This window comes from Lepidochelys kempii, chromosome 1, assembly GCF_965140285.1.
Source record: "Lepidochelys kempii isolate rLepKem1 chromosome 1, rLepKem1.hap1, whole genome shotgun sequence".
NCBI lineage: Eukaryota > Metazoa > Chordata > Testudines > Cheloniidae > Lepidochelys > Lepidochelys kempii.
Window position 1 is genome coordinate 94210926 of NC_136380.1, and position 24480 is coordinate 94235405.

Sequence of the window (24480 nt, forward strand, 5' to 3'; positions counted from 1 at the left end):
CCTAGCCATGTAGTTCTTCAGTGTCCTGCAGCATGACACTATTTATCCTTAATGTAATGGATTATTCATTGTTTAAAGAGCAAAATATACTATTTTTAGTGCATTTTATTTTTCCTCTCAATCTGACTCCAATTTACCACTTTCTTGCTTTTTTTCACTCATTCCTTTCTTCTACTTCTACTTCCAGCTTTTTATTTTACCCCATCTGTCTATTTTCCCTAAGAAATATCAAACATTTTTAGCTGACTGTAGTTCAAAACCAGAAAATTTATTCTGTGTACTCCTCCTTCACATATTTTCAGTTTTTTGATTAGGACAGAAATGTTTAGTAAATAGCTGTATCCCTAAAATTGCAGGCTTAGAATAAACTTTTCTCCTCTTGTGTTCATTGCTGTGGTCGCTTTGTAAATAATGCATAACCTATTACATTTCTTATTCTGTAATCACAACAATATTGCAAGTTAAAATTGAGGTATTCTAGCCAAATCTTTGGGTAACCCTTGAACAATATCTCCCCATATTAGACTCTAATCAGTGCTATTAGTTCCTTGCTTTCATAAATACAAAATCTCTCTCAAAACTAGAGGTGCGGGGAAAGAAAAGCAATTGAAGACATGAAGGCTTTGAAAGAAATTCATCATTAAGGATAAAAGATGTCATACCGTAGGACACTGAAGAACTACATGGCTGAGTGCTGGCGGATATAAAGGAGGCTTCCCCTTTTTAAATATGAATTGTCTTCTCTTTTTAGCTTCCATTTTGATCTTATTTAGTGTCATAAAAATAAAGGGAAGTGTAACCACCTTTTCTATATATGGTGCTATAAAATCCCTCCTGGCCAGAGGGAAAGTCCTTTTACCTGTGAAGGGTTAAGAAGCTCAGGTAACCTGGCTGGTACCTGACCCAAAATGACCAATGAGGGGACAAGAGACTTTCAAATCTGGGGGAGGGGAGGCTTTTGTCTGTCTGTGTGATACCTTTGCCAAGAACAGATCAAGGATTCAGGCCCTCCAACTCCTGTAAAGTTGGTAAGTAATCTAGCTAGAAAATGTGTTAGGTTTTCTTTGTTTTGGCTTGTGAAATTCGCTGTGCTGGAGGAAATGTGTATTCCTGTTTTTGTGTCTTTTTGTAACTTAAGGTTTTGCCGAGAGGGATTCTCTGTGTTTTAAATCTGACTGCCTGTAAGATTATCTTCCATTCTGATCTTACAGAGTTGTTCTCTTATCTTTTTTTGTTCTTCTAATAAAGCTCTGTTTTTTTAATAATCTGATTGGGTTTTTGGGGTGTTAGAAATCCAAGGCTGGTTTTTGCTCATCTTGTTTATTCTCAAGCCTCCCCAGGAAAGGGGGTGTAAGGGCTTGGGGGGATATTTGGGGGAAAATAGGAACTCCAAGTGGTCCTTTCCCTGTTCTTTGTCTAAATCACTTTGTGGTGGCAGCATACTGTTCAAAGACAAGGCAAAATTTGTGCCTTGGGAAAGTTTTTAACCTAAGCTGGTAAAAATAAGCTTTGGGGGTTTTTCATGCTGGTCCCCACATCTGCACCCTAGAGTCCAGAGTGGGGAGGGAACCCTGTGAATCAGGGTTTAAAATAATGTATTTAATCATTCTCTGAACATTGAAATTTTGTGGGCATTTTCCTATTATCCCAGCTCCTGAGCAGAATCTGATTTTAAAAACGATCCTGTGTTCTATTTTAAACCAAAACCAACCATTTAAGCATATTTTTGTCTTTTTTGAACTGATTATAAATCTATGCTTACTACAAACAAGGAGGGTAGAGGAAAATATTTTTTTTTCAAATTCGTTTTCTTTGTGTATCTGACAGCATTGTGCTACACTGTCAACTCACTGTAGGCAAACAGCAAAAAAAAAAAAAAGACACCCCCCCCCTTTTTTTTTAAATAGAAAGTGCGATTTGTAAATCCATAGCAATTGTCAGGGATCTTGGAACTATTTTTTTTTTCTTTCTAAAGCCTTAGGAGATTTCAGGTTGAAGGTGTCCTGTGAAGGGTGCTCTACATCCCAGTCTATAGGCAAATCTTTTAATCTTGAAGCCCTGCAACGAACTCCAACTAATGAAGCTGCTTCCATCGCTACAGGTGCGGGTGGAAATTGGAGGGCAGGCTTAACTCCCAAAGCTACTCCGAGGTCTGTGAGGCGGAGTGGGAGTTGCACAGTACTGCAGCAATGAGGTTGTCTTGTTGGAGCAGGGCGTTTGGAGGGTGTTGCACCCTTATGCTGATGAGGTCAGTCGGGGGGCGGCGGTTCGCTGGGAAGGCGGGGCAGGCTGCAGTACTCTGGTTTCTTCTCTCTCCTGCAGCACAGAGGTGCCTGCTGTAGTAGCACCGGTCGGACCCGGTGCGAAGTCGAACGAGCCGCCTGTCTGACAGAGGCAAGGACAGCGGGCGGTTCCCTCCGCATCCCCGCAGCGGCGGCGCCAGGTGAAAGTAGCTGTGAGAAATTCTCCCCACGCTTCCTGCTGCTGCTGCTGTGGGCTCCCGAGTGGCAGCTGTTGCTGCGTGGCAGGGGACGGGCGGCTGCGGGGCAGGGGGCGCTTGGGGCAGAGTTTGTACAGTTGGCTGGAGGCTGCTGCGCTGCCCGGAGATGGGAAGGCAGAGCCTGCGCTCGGGCATCCTCCTGTTGGCGGCCCTGCTGTCTCTAAAAGGCGAGAAGCTGCCAAGCTGCGAGGACGCTCGGAAAGTTTTCCAGCTGCTGCAGATCGGCCCAGCCAAGGGGCTTCCGGAGACCCCGCAGGCAGGTAAGAGCGGGCTCCTCTCCGCAGGGCACCGCTGCAGGGCGTGCGCCGCCTTCCCCCGGGAGAGCCAGGGCTCCTGCACCCGGGAACGCAGCATTTCGGGGCAGTGTGAGGAGGGGCTGGCAGCGGGCGAGGGGTCTGAACTGCATGGGGCGGGGTACCACGCTGGCCCCTTTTCGGCCCCAGTGGGCGACTCTGCCTTGGGTGGTGGGTGTCAGGCGCAGGCAGGGCTGTGCTCCGCGCCTAGCAGGGCGCTGGTTGATTGAAGAATGCAGAGTTAGCAAAGCCCGGACTCCCTCAAGCAACTTCCTGCGGGCGGCCGGGCGGGCTCCTTCCATAGCGCTGCTGTCCTTACCCCCAAGCCCGCCCGGCCGCTCTCTGGAGGTTTTCTTTCTGCACGGCGGCGTCTTGGCTGCGGGAGGCTGGGAACCAGAGGGCAAAGCCGTGCGGGCAGGAGCAATGGTACGGTAGCGGTCCTGGACTGATGGCTGGCTCCTCTCGTCCTTTCCTCGGGCAGGTGGCGGCGCCACCTTCTTCTTGGGGAAATGCTGAGCGAGGGATTCCCAAGCCCCAGCAAACCTGCTGCAGGTTTTGAAATGGTGTCACTACCTGTGGTTAGTCAGTGGGGCTAGTCTCAGGAGAAAACATGGGTGAACGATAGCGGTCAGCCTTCCACATGGGCCGCTTCTAGCCCAGGTTTGCCCAGCGTAACACTTCGGCGTGAATGGGGAGAGGGGTATGTAGGAGCTGACCCCTTGCTACATGGGGGATGGAGAAAACAATGCCAAGGAGAAACTATAAACATGGAACTCCTGGGTTTGACACCAAATTAGGGTGACTGTATTTCCCAGACTGAAAACAGATTATGGGGCTGGCCCATAGGGTGCCCTTTCTCTCCTCCTCCGCCATATGTGGCTGGCCCTGTGGGGCACTGCCCCAGCGCTGCTCGCCTGACCTCCCCCCAACATTCCTCCATGCCTCCCGAGGGGGTGTGTGCCCGGAAATTTTTTTTTTGGGTGTGGGACTGGGCATTTGTTCCCTTTGGAATAACAGATGATCAGGGACGTCCAGGACTAGACTTAAAAAAGGAACAAAATGGAACCTATAGTCACTCTGCACCAAATCCAAGTGAAAGGGGCTTTTTCGTGGGAATGAGACTTTACAGGGCACCAACAACTTGGAAGGAGGGGAAAGGAACAAGAGAACTCCTTACTCCCCGAAACATCCCTTACTGGGGATGGATGGTGAAATGCCGTGATTACATGGGGGATTTGGCCCAAATTCAGCCATCAGGAGCCAGCCACTGATATAGCTGCACTACTGAATACACCCAGTGTAGACTGGGGAAAATCACTGTGAGCCATGACTTGCATCTGTGCAACTCAAGCAATATCAGGGAGAATTAAGCTTTGTAAGTGCAAATAATAGGTAGTGGCTACCCAGCAATAGTAGGGCAAAGGTGGGGCAAAAAAGTAAGGTGCTAGTTAACAGAGGTATCTGCAACTTTAAGTTAATACACTTGTGTCACGGTTCCTCCCCCACTCTGAACTCTAGGGTACAGATGTGGGGACCTGCATGAAAAACCTCCTAAGCTTATCTTTACCAGCTTAGGTCAAAACTTCCCCAAGGTACAAAATATTACCCCTGTTATCCTTGGACTGGCCGCTACCACCACCAAACTAATACTGGTTACTGGGGAAGAGCTGTTTGGACGCGTCCTTCCCCCCAAAATACTTCCCAAAACCTTGCACCCCACTTCCTGGACAAGGTTTGGTAAAAAGCCTCACCAATTTGCCTACGTGACTACAGACCCAGACCCTTGGATCTTAAGAACAATGAACAATCCTCCCAACACTTGCACTCCCCCTTTCCTGGGAAATGTTGGATAAAAAGCCTCACCAATTTGCATAGGTGACCACAGACCCAAACCCTTGGATCTGAAAACAATGAAAAAGCATTCAGTGTTTTACAAGAAGACTTTTAATAAAAAATAGAGGTAAATAGAAATAAAGAAATCCCCCCTGTAAAATCAGGATGGTAGATATCTTACAGGGTAATTAGATTCAAAAACATAGAGAACCCCTCTAGGCAAAACCTTAAGTTACAAAAAAGATACACAGACAGAAATAGTTATTCTATTCAGCACAATTCTTTTCTCAGCCATTTAAAGAAATCATAATCTAACACATACCTAGCTAGATTACTTACTAAAAGTTCTAAGACTCCATTCCTGTTCTGTCCCTGGCCAAGACGACTACAGACAGACCCAGACCCTTTGTTTCTCTCCCTCCTCCCAGCTTTTGAAAGTATCTTGTCTCCTCATTGGTCATTTTGGTCAGGTGCCAGCGAGGTTACCTTTAGCTTCTTAACCCTTTACAGGTGAGAGGAGCTTTCCCCTGGCCAGGAGGGATTTCAAAGGGGTTTACCCTTCCCTTTATATTTATGACAACCTGGTATTTGCATTACAAATGAAAATTCATGAGATTACTGTGATGAATTGAAATGACCCCATCCTACAAATAAAAGTGGTGTGAGTATCTTTACTCAAGTGAATAGTTCCATTGATTTCAGTGGTACTACTCCCACAGGTAGAATTACTTACATATGCCAGTATGTGCGGACTCAGGAACTTAGCCCTGGTCTACACTACGAGTTTAAGTCAAATTTAGCAGCCTTAGGTTGATTTAACCCTGCACCCGTCCACATGACTAAGCTATTTTTGTCGACTTAAAGGGCTCTTAAAATAGATTTTGGTACTCCTCCCCAACAAGGGGATTAGCGCTAAAATTGACATTGCTGAGTCGAATTTGGGGTAGTGTAGATGCAATTCAAAGGTATTGGCCTCTGGGAGCTATCCCAGAGTGCTCCATTGTGACCACTCTGGACAGCACTGTCAAGGTTCCTCCCCCACTCTGAACTCTAGGGTACAGATGTGGGGACCTGCATGAAAACCTCCTAAGCTTACTTTTACCAGCTTAGGTTAAAATTCCCCAAGGTACAAATTAATTTTATGCTTTGCCCTTGGAATATCCACTGCCACCACCAAACTCTAACTGGGTTTACTGGGAAACGTAGTTTGGACACATCTTTCCCCCCCAAATCCTTCCAACCCTTGCACCCCACTTCCTGGGAAAAGTTTGGTAAAAATCCTCACCAATTTGCATAGGTGACCACAGACCCAAACCCTTGGATCTGAGAACAATGAAAAAGCATTCAGTTTTCCTACAAGAAGACTTTTAATAGAAGTAGAAGTAAATAGAAATAAAGGAATCACCTCTGTAAAATCAGGATGGTAGATACCTTACAGGGTAATTAGATTCAAAACATAGAGAATCCCTCTAGGCAACACCTTAAGTTGCAAAAAAGACACACAGACAGGAATAGTCATTCTATTCAGCACAGTTCTTTTCTCAGCCATTTAAAGAAATCATAATCTAATATGTACCTAGCTAGATTACTTACTAAAAGTTCTAAGACTCCATTCCTGTTCTATCCCTGGCAAAAGCAGTGTACAGACAGACACAGACCCTTTGTTTCTCTCCCTCCTCCCAGCTTTTGAAAGAATCTTGTCTCCTCATTGGTCATTTTGGTCAGGTGCCAGCGAGGTTACCTTTAGCTTCTTAACCCTTTACAGGTGAGAGGATTTTCCTCTGGCCAGGAGGGATTTTAAAGGGGTTTACCCTTCCCTTTATATGTATGACAAGCACTTTCAACTCAGATGCACTAGTCAGGTACACAGGAAAAGCCCCGGGAGCTTTTGAATTTCATTTCCTGTTTGGCCAGCATGGCGAGCTCATTAGCACAGGTGACCATACAGTCCCCCAAAAGCGGGGGGAACTGGATCTGATCGCTGTATGGGGAGACGAATCCGGGCTATCAGAACTCCATTCCAAAAGACGTAATGCCAATATATATGCCAAAATCTCCAAGGGCAGATGTGAGGTGTTTACAGTGCTCACAACTGCAGCGGTGAGCGGAGCGGGCTCCCGCTTGCAGTGCTATGGCGTATGCGCGGGCAATCCAGGAAAAAGGGCAAGAAATGATTGTCTGCCATTGCTTTCACAGAGGGAGGGAGCAAGGGAATGGTCACTGACGACATGTACCCAAAACCACTGGCGGTTTCCTTGTCCATTATCTCAATTTTTTTTAATTAATAAAGAATGCATGGTTTCAAAACAATAGTTACTTGATTTTGAAGGAGGGAGGGTGGTTGGCTTACAGGGAATTAAAATCAACAAAGGGGGCGGGTTTGCATCAAGGAGAAACACACAACTGTCACACCGTAGCCTGGCCAGTCATGAAACTAGTTTTCAAAGTCTCTTGTGATACTCAGTGTGCCTTGCTGTGCTCTTCTAATCAGTGTCTGGCTGCTCAGAATCGGACGCCAGGCAATTTGCCTAAACCTCCCACCTGCCATAAATGTCCCCCCCTTACTCTCTCAGATATTATGGAGCACACAGCAAGCAGCAATAACAATGGGAATGTTGGTTGCGCTGGGGTCTGACCAACAACGCCAGTGAGCTTTTAAACATCCAAAGGCACATTCTACCATCATTCTGCACTTGCTCAGACTATAGTTGAACTGCTCCTTACGACTGTCCAGGCTTCATGAGCCATGGGAGCAAGGGGCAGGCGAAACTGCACGGTGCTGCCGGCTGGGAGAGCAGCCTGAGGCAGAAGCCTCCAGCTCGCAGGAGATCAGGATAGCAGAGTTGCAGCGGAAGCGGTGGAGCGAGCAAAACACCATTGATGAGGACGGCTAGCAGTCGTACTGCACCATCTGCTGCAGAGTTGCAGGGAAGCAGTGGAGCCGTTCACCATTGATGCGAAGGCACCCAGGAGCTGCTGCAGTGTGGCCAAGGCAAAAGAGCAGGAGCCCTGGAGCTGTTTCATGTGGAACGTGCGCCTGCAAGACTTCTTCACCAGTGACAAAGGACAGGAATATGATGCACCTAAAATCTAAAAAGACCTGCACATTTCCCAGAGTCACTACCCTTGATAACAGAATGTCAATGATTGCATTGGCTACTTGGATCACAGCAGCCCTCATAGTAGACTTGCCCACAACAGCAGTGGTGACGGTGAGCTGAGTGGGCTCCCGCTTGCAGTGCTATGGCATCTGTGCAGTTAACCCAGGAAAAAAGCCACGAAACTATTGTCTGCCTTTGCTTTCATGGAGGGAGGGAGAGAGGGAGGGGCGACTGACAACATGTACCCAAAACCACCCACGACAATGTTTTTGCCCCATCAGGCATTGGGAGCTCAACCCAGAATTCCAATGGGCAATGGAGACTGCGGGAACTGTGGGATAGCTACCCACAAGTGCACCGCTCCGAAAGTCTACGCTAGCCACGGTACTGTTGACGCACTCTGCCAACTTAATGAACTTAGTGGGGACGCACGCAATCGACTGTATAAAACCGCTTCTGAAAAATCGACTTCTAGAAAATCGACCTAATTTCATAGTGTAGACATACCCTTAGACATATGAAGATTGACCATCACGGGCACAGTCTCACAGGAAATGTTTTCTGTAAATGGGGAAGCTATGATTAAAAATTATCTTAAAACGGTGATAGTTTCTTCTTCTTCCCAGGCCTGGTCTACACCAGAAAGTTTTACCAGCATACTTATATCAGTTAAGGAGGAGGGGGGGGGAAGGGGGAATCACATCCTTAACTTACATAGCAATGCTGGCAAAAGCCCTACTGTAGTTATACTGGCAAAAAACCCTCCTTTTGCTGATGTAACTTATTCTGTTTGGGGAAGTAGTTTAAGATATAGTTATATTGTCAAAAGGACTCTTTTGCCTATGTTAACTGCATCTTTGCCAGGGGTATTTGCCAGTATAGTTCTTCAGGGGTATCTATATTGGCTAATCCTTTTAAGTGTAGGCAAGACCTAAGGGAACTTGTTTTCTCCTCCTTTACTGAAGAAATGAAGTTAGTGGTATGGTGTACCATAGACTTATGCCTAAAATCTCATTGTAATATTTAGTATTTTAATACTCAGATACAGATCGTTTGTAAACTATATTGATGGTAATATTAAGAATGGGCTAAGCCTGAAATATTTATGGAATTATAGTACTTTCATTTAAATCTTTGTTTCCACATTTCATAGGAAGCTTAAGTCACATTCTTTAAATCTCATTAGACAGTAAAAATGTCCTTAGCTACAGATTGTATTGTCAGAATGTAATGATCAAAAAGATGGACAGATCGTTTGGAAGGACGTATTGGAGATGGGCTTGAACCAAATCCTCAAAGCTGAACAACTCTCCCTCTGGGGGAATTTGGATCTAGATCCAAACCTTGTAGCTAGTGTGCATCTCTAGTGTTGCTTATTTAGTTAAATGTGAACAATGTCAGTTTTTTGAGATCTTATCAATTGTACTAAGTGATAGCTGTGGGTTGATAGGACAAAATGCCAAGAGAATAGAGACATAACTTTCACACTTTACACAGTGGGTTTTAGTCTTAATGTTGTAAGGTTCACTTTCTGGATAAGCAGTTAGGAATAGGCCTTTTGGTAAAGCTTTTCTGACAATATATAGAAATATGTTCAGTATATATTGCTTATTAGCTGTGTATTTTACTGTTATTAAGAACATTTTGAAGCATGTTTCACTGGATATTCTAGTATTGCAATAATAGCAGTTTACAAAGTTATGGTTCAGATAACCTTTTGGATTAAAAATATAATGTTGATTCTCAGACCAATGGAGAATATTTCTAGAGAGTAGGGAGGGATGCTTAAAGGACCCTGAGTTAAGGGGGGTAAATCTTTCAAACGTAATGCACTTGTCAAATGCTTTGTGTATTTGGGTAACTCGGATGAATTAATTTTAAAATTCCTAAGGTGCCTTAGGCATTGGGCCTAATCTTGCATATACTTAAGCATGTGTGCAATTTTACTCTTGCGAGAAATTCTCATTGGGGCCTAGTCTGTAATGAAAGATAGTGACATGTTTCAAAATAACGAAAGTAAGAATCTGACAACTGCATATTGGAGATTTATATACACACACATATTGGGACAATCTTGTATTGGGACAGCTCATGTGCGTAGGGGTCGTTTGCTGAGTAAGGATTGCAGAATTAGGCCTTGTATTTGGAGTGCCACACACTGAAAAAAATGCAGCTGCTCCTGCGTACACTCAAAAACAATGTAATTCAGTAAGTGAGCCTCTTTCATCCCTGGTATAACTGTGTTGTAGTCAGTGGAGTTACACCAAGGAAGAATTAGGGTCATTTTGTTCATTTCAGATCTGAGTGTGTGATCAGCGTGTTTTCCCCCTCTCTCCTTTTTAATAATAAAAACCAAACAACCCTTCCATGAAAGAGAACTATACTGATGTAAATTTCACTAAGTTTACTCAGTCTCCTTAACTATGATTTGCTCAATGATGCATAAGTCTGTGTTCAATCATTGTGTATCATATATTATAATAAAACACTTAAATACATATGTAAGGGGACTGTTGCCCCTTTACTAACAGTCAGTCGGGGTGTTTTGGTTGGCTAGCTCCCAGTACTAAAAGGGGAAGGGTCTATGGGAAATCAGGACCCTGAGACTGACAGCCCCCAGGAACAATGGGGAGAGGCCAATGTTCCAGGTCAGCCTGAACGACAGGGCGGGCAGGCTAATCAGGGAGTCAGGAGGCCAGGGAGGTTCTGTCCTCCGTGTGAGCTGGATTTGCTTGGGTCAGACAGAGTGGAGCTGAGCTAAGGAGAAAGCAGGGGCCCAAGCTAAGCTGGGGAGCAGAGCTGGGCCAGATCCAGAGGGACCAGAAAAGCAGCCCAGAGAGAGCAGACCCTGGCCTGGGAGCAGAGCTGCAGCCCCAAGGCCAGAGGCACAGCCCAGAGAGAGCAGACTTGCCCTGGGAGGAGAGCTGCAGCAACCAGAGCCAGAGGGGCCAGAGAAGCAGCCCAGGGAGCTGGAGGCAGAGCAGCAGCAGCAGTGCAGAGACAGAGTGGTGGAGCTGGGGCTGGAACAGTCTGGACCTGGGTGTGGTGAGCAGCTGGGGAGAGCGAGGGGGACCCTGGGCAGCGGACCCAGCACAGAGAGACTCCTCAGCCAAGGGGCTCTGCAGGCCAGGCTTGGATTGTAACCCCGACAGGGCGGTGGCGATACTGGGAAGAAGGGTCCAACCACTTAGAGCCTGAGAGCGTGTGGCTACCACCAGAGCAAGTGTCCAACCCACAGCATCCCTACAGCACAGCCAGGGCCTGAGAAGAAGGCCTGGGACTTACAAGGAACAGACTGTGAACTGCCCGGACATTCTAGAGACACTGTTTGTGATGTTCCCTGCCACAGAGCGGGTTGATGTGTTTCCTTTAACCTTTCCCATTTTTCCTTATTTTTTTTTTATTTAATTATTAATTAAATAACTTGCATTTGCTTTAACTTGTATGTAATGGTCAGTGGGCCAGAGAAGTGCCCAGTGCAGAGAGAGTACCCCGGAGTGGGGACACCCTAGCCCCTGTCCTAGGTGACCACAGCAGGGTTGGGGGTCGAGCCCCCCAGGAATCCTGGGCCCAGCCTTGTTGGGGTTACGAGGACTCTGCCAGACAGGAGAGTGGAAGGGAAGTCCTCAAGGGCAGGGAGGCCACTGGGTAAAGGAAGTGGGAGTGAGGACTCAGATCCTTTCGCTAGCCCACTTCACCGGGGTAGTACAGAAGCCAGGAAAGTTCCCCACAAGAGTGGGACTATTCCCCTGCTTACACATAGCTCTCAGAACACTTCACATTTGCAGTCTGTGCTTGAACTCTTTGGCTATTTGCCTAATTTTCTTAATGGTAAAACTGTTGTAATTGTATTATCTTATTTTTCTGTAGTCTTAAAAGACCTTTCTTATGGTAGTTGAGGACTTCATACGATGATATACACTGAACTCAGTGTTAAGTGTAAAGAATAAGCACTTATTCCAGTTTTATACTAGCTGTCCCTAACCCACCCACAAAATTTCCCCCAGCACTTCTTTATGTATTTTTAACAAAAAATCACTTTTTAAATAGTTCAGTTACGAGTAACTGTAAACTAGATTCAACTCTGGTTCCCTGGTGCATGGTTCGAGGCTACAGTTGCAGAAGCATTTACTGTAATCCAGGTGCCTCCCTCTTGTGGAGAAAATGTTTCTGGTAGGGCAGGGAGACAGAAAACAAAATGGCAAATGCCTTCCAGGTTTAAAATGCTGAATTCTGTGGCATATTGAAAAGCTGCCATATTCCATGCTGCCATGGAATCACAAAGTCCAGGGAGTCCTGACTGAGATGAATGGGGCAGTTCATATTTATTAGAGGTGTTGTTTCAAGCTCTCTGCAGAGTCACGCAGGAATCATTACATTGGTTATGCTCAGTTCACCTTCTGAAGTTATCTGTGCAATCACAGATATAACTAAAAAAAGAGAGAACTGCTGAGATTGAACAATACAGTTATTCTGTGCCAAGTGGTGAATTCCATGGCAAACTCCTTTGCTACAGAACTGTGTAATATATGGGATGCTAATAATAGGCAAATGGATAAATGAGGCAGGCAATGTAAAGATATGTACTTGCAGTGATGCTGTTCAATCAGTAGAAGACTTTTTGTGGTATATGCAAAGCTCCAGAAAAGATGGAAGCCCGCTTGTTTTATGCCTATTGTGCAGGGTAGATTTGATTTAAATCATGATTTAAATCACTAGTCAAGAAGACTTGACTTAATCATGGATTTCTACATAGAAGTGCATTCTTGTTGATTGTAATAACCTTAATACATATTCTTCACAACTCAGATGTAGGTTTCATTTTTAGAAGGTACACACTTTAAACATTTTTAAAGTGATTTATTTTGAAAACTTTTCAGATTAGTTTTACAGCTCTATCAGAAAATGAATGATTGTTTGGTTATTTCATTTGCCAAAAGTAATTGAAGCAGATAGTTCACCTCCCAATGACTTCATAAATATCTCCAATTCAACAGGTTAATCATTAATATTTGAAGGATTTTCTTGACATGCTGTACTAGGAGGAGAACATCCGATGAAGTGAGCTGTAGCTCACGAAAGCTTATGCTCAAGTAAATGTGTTAGTCTCTAAGGTGCCACAAGTACTCCTTTTCTTATTACCAGACATTTAAATTGTTTTATTTAACGTTATGTATTCTGGATTTTTTTCTTCAACAGCGAACATATAATATTTTAACAAAGCAATGAATTATTGAATTTAGTTAAACATTCAAGCTTTTTAAATTCAGGTTTCTTTTTGTTAAAATTGTTTAACTAAAATAGTTTAAAAACCAAAACCAAAAATTAAATTGACTATCAGTCAGGTCAACATTAGAAACTTAAAATATTGGCTTCTGCAGCTAACTCAGTTGTTTTCACCTTCATTTTCCTGTTTGTTCATAATCTGGAAAAGAAAAACAAGCTTTCCTGCTTTTTCAGGTTCCAAATGATTTCTCAATTTGAAATGAATTAGTCCAAAGGAAGAAAATATTCTTTCTACATCGGCAGAAGAAGCTACTGCTGTTAAAAGTGAGATTATCGCATCAACAGTCTCTGAATCCAAGTGCTTAAGTGACTTCCACTAGTTCACTGGTGTGACTTTCTTTAAAACATCATCAGCAAACATATATTTCTTGAATGGTTCATCCTTAGCTCTGAAGTTTATTATAGTTGGCATTATGGAGGGATGGTTGCTGGATGTCCATGTCATAGCCAACTCCTCTTCTTCAGCAGTTAAGGTTTGATCTTGGTACCTAGTATTGAGAATGTTTGCAAGAAAATGAACTGGAGATAGTGCTTGTCCCATTTGTTTTTTAATGCTTGTAATTTAACTCTGTCATTGCATATTTCTCTTTTTAAGATCTCACTCAGTTCCTTCCAAATTTCAATAGCATCACCAATAAAACAGCTATTTCCCTGCATTTTGTTCAAGGCTACAGGAATAGGCTTCAGGGTACTCAGCATGTGTTCAACATTGCTTTTAAGCCCAATGTTGAGAACTTTGACTGTGACAGTGCCATCTATTTTTTTCACGATTTTGTTAAATAATTTCTTCTCATCTTGGATACTTTGCAGAGTTGTTTGTGACCAAGCTGTGTACTAGACATTTGAATTTTTTTTACTGTTTGTTATAGCTTTTTTCTGCTGCTACTTGTAAGTATTTTGCTGTGTGCACATTTCCTGATGTATCAATTGTTTCTGTAAGGAAGACATTCCCTTCTTTTGTTGTCACACAAGCACATACAACAGGATCATTGTGGACATTGCTCCATCCATCAAGACTCAGGTTAACAACTTTACCCTCTAGTACTGCTCAATTTCTTTTGCACACTGCTCAATTTCTCTTTCATACACTTTATCCAGCAATTTGCCTGTGACATCTGCTCTGTTGGGTGGACTGTATTCTGGTCTTAATTTCTGAACCATGTTAATGAAGTGTGGGTTCTCAATTATACAGAGCGGAGAATTTGTTGTATAAACAAACCAGGCAATTTTTTCATCAATTGCCTCTTTTTCTAATCTGCTGGTTCTTATCACAAACTTATCTGTGGTTGTTTCTGGATGATGGAGATTTTTTTTCTTTTTGCTACAGGTGATATAATACTGTGGCTATGTGACATACATGATGTGACTGAAACACTATCACTGGCAGATAACTCTGAAACTATAGAAAATGATGGTGACCTTGAAGGTGGATAGTCTTCGGAATCCTGTATGTTCAGGATGGATTCTCCTAAACAAAATAAGTCAATGCAGTTATTTAATTATTACCACCATATTGCTCATTTAGTATAACTCATTGCATTCTCTGACACTATTACTTTAAAGGTGAAACTGTTAAAGGAAGATCTTCCTATTTCATCTATTTATTTTTCATCACAACTGCATCTAAAATGATAGTACCATAGAGTAACAACTATATTTTTTGCTCAAACATGAGAATTCAAGAATAGGTCAGAAGGAAGACAGGCAGTCCTTAAGAAAGAAGTATGAAATAAATAAAGTTTACCAACCTGAAGATCCTGCATGTTCAGACATGTTTCTTTCATCATCTTCAACACAGCTTCCTCCTGAGTAGGAACACTTCTCACAATGTTTTATTTGGGCAATCAGGCCTTGAATTTCTTTGTTGCACTGTTTGTATTTTGCACGCTTGCCTGTTTTACCCACAGGTAGAGGAACTTCATTAATATATTCCCAAACTGGCACTCTTTTACGGCCTGCTTCCATTATAGGTTTTCCCTTCTAGTGAGAGAATGGTATGGTAGATCTCAAATCAATGAAGGCTACACTCAGAAAGGCCTGAAGACTTCCGGAATATGCTGCTCAAACAGTTTCACTTTTGTTTCTACTGCCTATCCCTCCTTTCTCACATTTGTCTCCAGACTGCTTCTCCTTGTCCAGATCTATTCCGCCCCCAACAATCTTCTATTCACTGAACTTTTTAAAACTTTTATAGAGAGGTAAGGGATTGACTCTGTGTACACAAATTTGCAGAGGGACAATAGGATTGAGGTCTGTTATTTCCCACCTCTAGATATTATTTTTGCTGTTAACAAGCACGTTATCGCTGGAGACACAAATCCACAGTTTGAGAACTGCAAAACTAAGCATCTCTGATGGTATCTTCTAGACTGAGCACTGAGTCCCATATTGTAGATAGAAGGATTACCTAAATAATCTATACAGAAGCCCCAGGAACCCCATAAAATTGGGTCCCTAATCCATGAACTATTGGAACTCATTTACAAAAGTTTTCTTAAACATTACATGACTCTATTGTCTCATACTATAGAATTGGAATTTATAATCCCTATTCAATGATGAGATATCTTTGAGCTGTAATGTATCTTAATTAAACTATCTTTAGGTTTTTTTCCTTAAAAAGCATTTTATAAAAAAAAAATTGATTTAAAAAAAATTGATTTTTATCCACCCCTGCTATTGTATAAGGAGGACTGTTACTCCATATATAATAAAGAGTCTGAAGTAAACCTTTAAAAAGATGAGTTTGTTCCTTAATATAAAGAAATGATCCAGGGTGTTTCAGCTGTGATAGACCAGCAGAATGGCCTGTGTGGAAGCAACATTTGGCATATATTGTGGGGATTGCCACCAAGCTCAAAAAGGAGGAAGGTGGGTTTGATAGCAATGGAGCAGCTAGTGCTGAAGGGGAGTCTGTCCCTTTCTGGAAGCGAAGAGTGCTTAGTGGAGTGGAGCTTAACCAGGCCAGGATGTTCTGAGCAGACTCTGTGGTCTCTGAATTTGGCTTAGAGGGACAAGTCACAAAGTAAGATGAGCAGAATTTGGCCTCAAATATGCTATTTTCTCTTTCACTAATGGCTAAAGACCTGATTCTGCAAACTGTCAGATGAGTGGATCAAGTTATTGGGAATAAGGATTTGCAGGACTGAAGCCATGTATGAGAGTATGAATTCAACTCAAGGCCTTTAGTAAGTAAATACACCTAAAGCAAAAGAATAGTTAAAATTTCATTCTCAATAAAGCTGTGGCTCACTTAAGGCAACTTATTAATTAGCCCACTTTTACAGTGGGCTCATGTAGGTAGCTCTTCATTACGAAACTTATGGCAAGCCAAATTTGTGAATACTTCACACACAGGACCAGATTATTCCTCGTATTAGTGGTAGGACTTACCTAAAAAATCATTCTAAATGGGTTGCAGTCTAGAAGCCTTCAGAGCTCTGTATAAAAGAGATAGTGTTTTCCTTGGATGTTACTGGAGCTAAAAAGTTTTTTCCACTTTTCCATAATCAACATAATCTGCCACTAGTGTAAACTTCTTCTGGGGGAGAGAGGAGGCTCATATAAAAAATGTGCAGACATTTTCTTGATATTAGTGAAACTGAAACAGAATGACCCTCTCTCTCTCTCTCTCACTGTCATGCACACACTTCTGCAATAAAACTGCTGTTAGTTCTACAGCCCTAGTTAAGAAACACATGTACAAATCCATGTAGTGGGTCTCAAACTATCACTCTATTCTTAGTCAATTGGGTTCTTTTGCATGTTGGATTCAGTTACTTTACGCCAGTCATTAAAAGCAGCTGTGTTTAATGAGCTGGAACAGAAATAGTCAATAAAATGAACTTTTATGTGTACGTGATTAGCAGTCTTAAAGTAAAAACAATGTTCCTATAGGAGCTTGGAGTGATATCCATGTTAAAAAGATGCTATTTTTTTTAATGTTTAATATAAAAATAAAGGAGTGATTGAAATGAGAATATCAGAGTCCGCTACAAACCACAGCCATAAACAAATACTTATTTTATTTTAGAACATTTCTGGGAGTTCTAATGATCTTTTTGTAATTGTAACATAAGGCTGGTCTATGTAAAATACCATGATTCCCTTCTCCCCCCTGGAAAAAGTGGAAGAAGGTTTCAAAATGTGAAGGTTTGACATTTATTTGAAATTATGCAGAATTTGGATAACATGAATAGTTATAAGCTAGGGGTTCCCAAACTTGGTTTGTAGCTTGTTCAGGGTAAGCCCCTGGCAGGCCGCAAGACACTCTATTTACCTGAGTGTCCACAGGTATGGCCGCTCGCAGCTCCCAGTGGCTGCGGTTCACCGTTCCCAGCCAATGGGAGCTGCGGGAAGCAGTGGCTCGGCCCGGCCCGCTCCGCTTCCCGCAGCTCCCGTTGGCCAGGAACAGCGAAATGCAGCCACTGGGAGCTGCAAGCAGCCATACCTGTGGACACTCAGGTAAATAGAGTGTCTCGCGGCCTGCCAGGGGCTTACCCTGAACAAGCCACAAACCAAGTTTGGGAACCCCTGTTAAAAGCTATTTCATTATGTACATATAATGTTTGTACCAATGGTATATAATGCCTCCTGAACATGAAGCCTCACAAGACAGGTATTTTACAGATAGGTACCTCATTTTACCTGATTTTATTTAAGAGGTGCTGAGTACCTGTTAAATCAGTGGGTGCTGTAGATGGTCAGTGCCTCTGAAAATCAGGCCACTATTGATATGACTAATGTCACATATCAAATCAGTGGCAGAGCTGGAAATAGAATCCACAGGTCCTAAGTTCTAGTCCCCTGATCTGACAACTGGACCACACACTCCCAATCAAAAATTCTGATGCATTGCACAATAATTCCATTGAGTAAAATGGTGCTACTATGCAACACTTTATTTCCCAAGTAACCTGACAACACTTTGTAGAGGTTCATCACTCTTGTGTTTTCAATTCCAAGCAGTGATAAAACCTTTAGATATAGATATACCTGTTGAGAACTGGAGACTAAGGAAGACAGTACTGAATACCAAGGAAGTGGTTTCCCAAGCAACAGAATCTTGGCAGAAGTTGTTACCTTATCAATCTGAATGTGTACGTGCTATGTGGGGATTTTACAGGTTTGTTTAATGTGTGCAGGGGAAACAGATAAAATATACTCCTTACTGGGCATGTTAATGAAAATGATACTGTTTTTAGTGATGGGAATACTGGATACCAACTATATCAAATAATAAAATGTTGTTGCTTGCAGGTAAACAGGCCCTTTAGGGTACGTCTACACCAACTGCAGCCTGAATAGTAATGTTAAAGCACCATCTGCACAATTATTTTTGACGCACTAACATGATTCCAACTAGCACATGTCTGTGGACCTGGACTGGGAGGCTCACTCCCAGATGCAGTGAAGATACCCTGATAACTCAATATTTTTGTTAGACTTCCAAGGAAGCAGATAGAAAATTAATTTATTCAAAAATGTACAGTATATTTTTACAAGTTTTAGTGAATTTAGTGATTGGGAATGTCCCCAATAGAAGGCCTCTGTAGAGAGAGGTCTGTTGCCTGTATTTTGCCTGTTTTAGGTGTAGGAATGCTGCCAATGCACTGGAGCAACCAACCAGTTCAGTCTTAAGTCATTGACCTCTATTGGGGGAAAAGCAACATATTTGCCAGTTCTGAGGATAAGTTTTGACATGGACAATTGATAATTAGGAACTGGACTGAAGCTGAATGTCAGATATGCCTTTTGCTCATTACTGACTATATGGCTATATTTCAATGAGTGATGGTGGAATGGCTCTGTGTCCCTTTATTAATTCACAGAGCTGTCTTATGTTACACATAAGTAAGAATGGACATACTATTGTGAAAAATATAGGCAAAGCTGCGGGCTGATTTCTTATCTCCGAGCATGAAGTTAAATGCTTTTCCAAGTTCACATTGGCTCAGAAAATATATTTTTGCACCCCTGGTAACCTCCCTTCCTCCCAAAAGAAAAAGGAAACTCAGGCCTTGAGTTTTCATCCTGTGTGTGTTCATAGCAGGCAATCTGCATCAAGTACAGGTGCCTCAGAAGCATTCTTATGTTGTTTTAAACTACCTGTTTAAGTTTGTCACTATCAGAGATCCAATTCAATGACTAATGGGAAAGCACTTAACTTGTGAATCTGTTATTCCCAATAGAGATCAAGATAAAAGTTCCTTGGAATTGTTGGTATGTTGTGCTATTTTTCTCGCCCGTGCAACACAAGAACATTGCTATGTATAAGATGGCATTGACATTCCATCACCTCCTCTCACAGGACAAACTCCAGTCCTGTTAGATCAATCCAGCTAGCCACAAGTATCCATGAGATACTTTCAACAAATTTTAAAAAGAATACTGTTGTTATGACTTCATCTGCCTCTACGTTCATGTGTGTAGTCCTTAAGACTTTTTTTTGTCCTTAACAGTGTAACTGGGTATTGTCTTTATCCAGGCTATGTCTGGGGTCTCCATAACAATGATTATACTGCTTCTTGACACTGCTTATACCTGGGTCACTTGTGTCTCAGGTTATTCAAGATGCAAAATGTTCATCATGGAATTCCCTTCTCACATTCTTTATCATCTGTCAAGTTTCCTTCCCCACTCTGAACTCTAGGGTACAGATGTGGGGACCTGCATGAAAACCTCCTACGCTTATTTTTACCAGCTTAGGTTAAAACTTCCCCAAGGTACAAACTATTTTACCTTTTGCCCTTGTACTTTATCGCTGCCACCACCAAGCGTCTAACAGATATATAACCGGGAAAGAGCTTGGAAATGTCTTTCCCCCAAAAAATCCTCCCCAAACCCTACAACCGCTTTCCTGGGGAAGGCTTGATAAAAATCCTCACCAATTTGCATAGGTGAACACAGACCCAAACCCTTGGATCTCAAGAACAATGAAAAAAGCAATCAGGCTCTTAAAAGAAGAATTTTGATTGAAGAAAAAGTAAAAAGAATCACCTCTGTAAAATCAGGATGGTAAATACCTTACAGGGTAATCAGATTCAAAACACAGAGAATCCCTCTAGGCAAAACCTTAAGTTACAAAAAGACACAAAAACAGGAATATCCATTCCATTCAGCACAGCTTATTTTCTCAGCCATTTAAACAAACAGAATCTAACACATATCTAGCTAGATTACTTACTAAGTTCTAAGACTCCATTCCTCTTCTGTTCCCAGCAAAAGCATCACACAGACAGAGAGAGCCTTTGTTTCTCCTCCCCTCCAGCTTTTGAAAATATCTTGTCTCCTCATTGGTCATTTTGGTCAAGTGCCAGTGAGGTTATCCTAGCTTCTTAACCCTTTACAGGTGAAAGGGTTTTTCCTCTGGCCAGGAGGGATTTTAAAGGTGTTTACCCTTCCCTTTATATTTATGACACCATCTATGGTAATATTTCCAGATGCTGGACTGGGATGTTCATCTTGTTCTTCCGCCTTCTTGAGATTTGTGGACTTTGCAGGAGAAGAAAGATCTACATCAGAATTCTAGAGTTGAGAAGATAATTGTTCAGTCTCAAAGGCTTTCTTCCTTTGATTAAGACCAAAGATTCATCTACTGAAGGGAGAGAGGATATCCATGTGCCTCCCTCCCAATGTCCAGGCAAATTCTTTGAAGAAAGTTTTCCTAAGATGGAAATGTATGTCTTAGGTCTCATTCTGGCATTACCTGACATGCAAAGGAAGTAAGTCCCAGGTAGGTCTCTCTACCCTCAAGGAGAACACCAGTTATCTCAGGTTTTGCTTCAGGATCAAACAAGATCCAATATCATTGGCAGACTCCCCTTTCTTGGAATGGAATCAGGAATTCCTCTACATGTTCCCTCTGATTATGTTGGTTTAGGAGATCTGTATATAGCCCCACCAGGATGGAGCCAAGATGTTGTTGTCTACAGACCTAACCAGATCTTGGCAGTTTTGTCTTCATCCTAGGTCTGATATTAGGACCACTTTGCAATTTAATGGATCTTTTGTCTTCAGACTGCAGTGAGAATATCCACCTTAGCCTGAATTTTCTTGAGTCAATACCCTGACTTCTGAATTGCTGAAGATGTTCTTCAAGAGTTTAATGGGTAGGGCGACCAGATGACAAGAACAAAATAAATATCGGGACGCATGAAGGGGCATCCACAGGCTCAAAGCCCCCTCCTCCTCCCCCCCCCCGCACCACCAGGGCCGGCTCTAGGTTTTTTGCTGCCCCAAGCGCGCAAAAAAAAAAAAAAGCCAGAGTGCCACCGAAGCAAAATATCGGGACAAATGGTGTCCTGACTGTACATCAGTCGGGACATGGGACAAACAACTAAATATGGGTCAGTTATCGGGACATCTGGCCACCCTATTAGTGGGTCTTACTGAAAAGCCAGAGCTTTTGACCAAAAAACCTTTCTTGTATTTAACTTTGCTATTTATTACACTTTTGAACTTTAAGATCTGGTTTAAAGGTCTGCATGGGTTCTGATTTCAGAATCCACCCTCACATGTCCAGGTGCCAGTCCTCACTCACCTTACAAGACCCTAGTTTTTGGAAGGGTTGCTCAAGATAATTAGTTTGCTTTGATGGCTGTGCCTATGAAAACTGCATTTCTTCTCAGGAATTCACTTGGTTTCGATGTGAGTATGACAGGGTGAAAATCTTGGTTTAGCTATATCAGGGGTATTCCGTCTGGTGCATATCTCTCTCTCTCTCTCTCTCTCTCTCCCCTTTGGGGTTGAAGTATTGTTTGACAAAGCTCTTGGGACCTTGGACAAAGCTCTTGATATTGATCAGAGTATCATCTGTACTGTACACCCGAGAAGAAGACATTCCTTATAACCATAGCTACAGACTATGAATTTAATGAGATACAGGTCAAATGGCCACTTTCTCTATATATCCTAGTACATATCGGAAATGTGTCTCCATCTCTATTTCCTGTCTCAAGTCAGCTCCATTTCCATCTTTTGTATAGGCCATTAGCCTATCTGTATTTCCCCAGTGCTTTTTTATGCTTTCGTTACAACTTGCCAGGTATTCATTCACCTGGAGATCTCAAAAGTATTCAACTAATACAAAGGCGCTATTAGACGCCTTCATACTATTTTGCCATGTGAAAGTGAAAGCCAGTGCAACAAGTCTTTCTCTTAATTCCATTCTTTTAAGGTTTTGGACAGATCAAGTGTGCCTGCTGCAACCATTACTGCTACTAAATGTAGCTTTTGTTGGTCAAATGTCTTATACATTTTAATTCTCTCTGTGTCCCTTTTTCTCTTATTCCTTATATGAATTTCAGTAGACATCCAGGATATTGTAAATAGTTTTGAAATATAAAAAATTCCCAAAGCACAAAAATGTGACTTAGCAGAGATAGGACTTTTATTATATTCTTACAGTTAAGATATTATTGACAAAATCCATACAAATTGGATACAACATAAAATTTATCTTCAGAAGAGGTCTGTGTAAGAAAATTATGAGAGGTATATTGTATTCACTTTGTTTTTTTTCATTAAGAAGTAGAGGGCAATATTGATAACGTGAGATTAGGTTGGGGAAAGGAAATGAACCAGCAAATTTCTTTAGAGGACTGAAAGCCACTACAAGAAGTACTAGTTATCCTTCACGAAGAGAATGAATATTCAGTGGAAACGTACATTAATATATTTTTACGACAGTCTTGTAAAATAAATTAGACATAAAATTCACAGTAAAATGCTGCAGGGAATGCCATAGAATCATCTTCCAGTCTTCTGGGGTTGTCCCAAATTGAAAGGCTTCTGATCTGATGTTAGAAAATTAATACAATAATTATTTTAAGGCTATATTCTTGCCCCCACTCCCTTTTTATCACTGTGGTGTTCAAGAAATGTACTAACTTACTGAAATTAAATAAGATACCTGAGTAGAGCTCATGAGACTGCAGTTGCTAAAATGTATTTTATCCCTGTGGCTGTGAAAACAAATGCCATCTGTAAAAATGTGGTTGACTAAGATGAAATAATTAAGAAAAATTAAATGATTTACTACCTGTATTAGACTGATAACTGAACTATTTAATGAAACAAGAACCAAGTGTGATGAACTGATTTTTTTTAAATCAATATTGTAAATATATATTAACCTTTTCCTGTGTTGCCTCAACTCTGCTGTATCTAATTTTCATATGTCTGACTAAAAAAAAGTAATTTGTAGTGTCAATAACTGTTTCTTTAATAAAGAGGTAGTTATTAAAATTTTAGCTACTCCAGTTCAGCCATGCAAAGTGAGTGAGAGAGCTTTCCTTCAAGATGCTAGTAAAACACGTTGATTTATATTACACAGCAATGTGCGGTGTCAGTGAAACATGGCCATATTTAATTTCTGATTGTGCCCTACACTAGTAATAGGGTTGAGTTAAAAGTAACTACCTTGCTTTGATATATTAAAATAGATATGTGCTCAGATGAAGGTCAAGGAAAGTGAAAATCAGGGGGGAAAGCCTGGTGGCTTGTTAAATATTCTGCAATGAAATCTAAAATGTTATACTTCAGGTCATATTGTGTACCTAGCTGTCAGTAACTTACACATTCTGGTGAATGCCGGAAGCTATTTAACTCTTTATAGCACAATAATATTTAAAACTTAGCACTTATGCTTTACAGATATGGATTAACTAAATCTCACAGCGACCCCTTGAAAAGATAAGTCTAATAGTCCCTGTTTAATAGATGATGGAAAGGGATGAAAGAGTCAGAGGCTTGCCCAATAGCCACACAGCAAGCGTTTGTTCCTGTTCCCACTGAAGTCAGTGAGAAAACTATCATTCACTTCAGTGGAAGTAGTGTTAGGCTCTATATATGACACAATCAGGAGTAGAATTTAGGTGTTCCTTTTCCCTACTGATGTGCTCTGATAAGTAGGTGACACTGTCCCTTTACAACCAGGGACCAGGTCTTGAATGACCCCTAGTAAGGGTCATTTCACTAAAGTGGTGCTATACTGGATATCTGTCAGATACGAAGTCTTTCTAAACTTTATGCTCTAATTCACCACAAATTATTGGGTTTGATACAGGTATTACTACGTTTATGGCCTGCGTTATAAAAGAAGTCAGATTAGATGACCATAATGGATCAGTCTGACCTTAAACTCTAAGAATAATTTGACAGCACAATAATTTATACACTTGAATAAGGGCTTATAGTATGGGTTAAAAGGAAAAGACTTAGCTGACTGCCTTTCAGGAGAGTATGTATGAGGACAGATATGCTCTAACACAATGGGTGGTTTAGGGTTCAGATTGCTGGTTCTGTGCCTTATAAAATAAAATGGGAGGGTCTAAACTCCAGTTATTGAAGGAGAAGAGACAGAGTACAGTTAATTTTTATCCTAAAAACAGTCTATTTAAGTTCTTAATATTAACTCTTCAGACTCCTTCCTTGAATCATCTAAAGTAACTGCCTCTGAACAAGA

General features: G+C 41.8%; 1 protein-coding gene across 1 annotated transcript in view; it reads left to right on the forward strand.

Annotated features, from left to right (window-relative positions):
• Positions 1 to 2597: 2597 nt before the first annotated feature.
• Positions 2598 to 24480, forward strand: part of GPC5 (glypican 5) — a 226181-nt gene continuing 204298 nt past the window's right edge. The window contains exon 1 of the mRNA XM_073347708.2: positions 2598 to 2760. Coding sequence (XP_073203809.2) covers positions 2607 to 2760 — 154 coding nt within the window. The 5' untranslated portion in view covers positions 2598 to 2606. The remainder of the gene's footprint in view (positions 2761 to 24480) is intronic.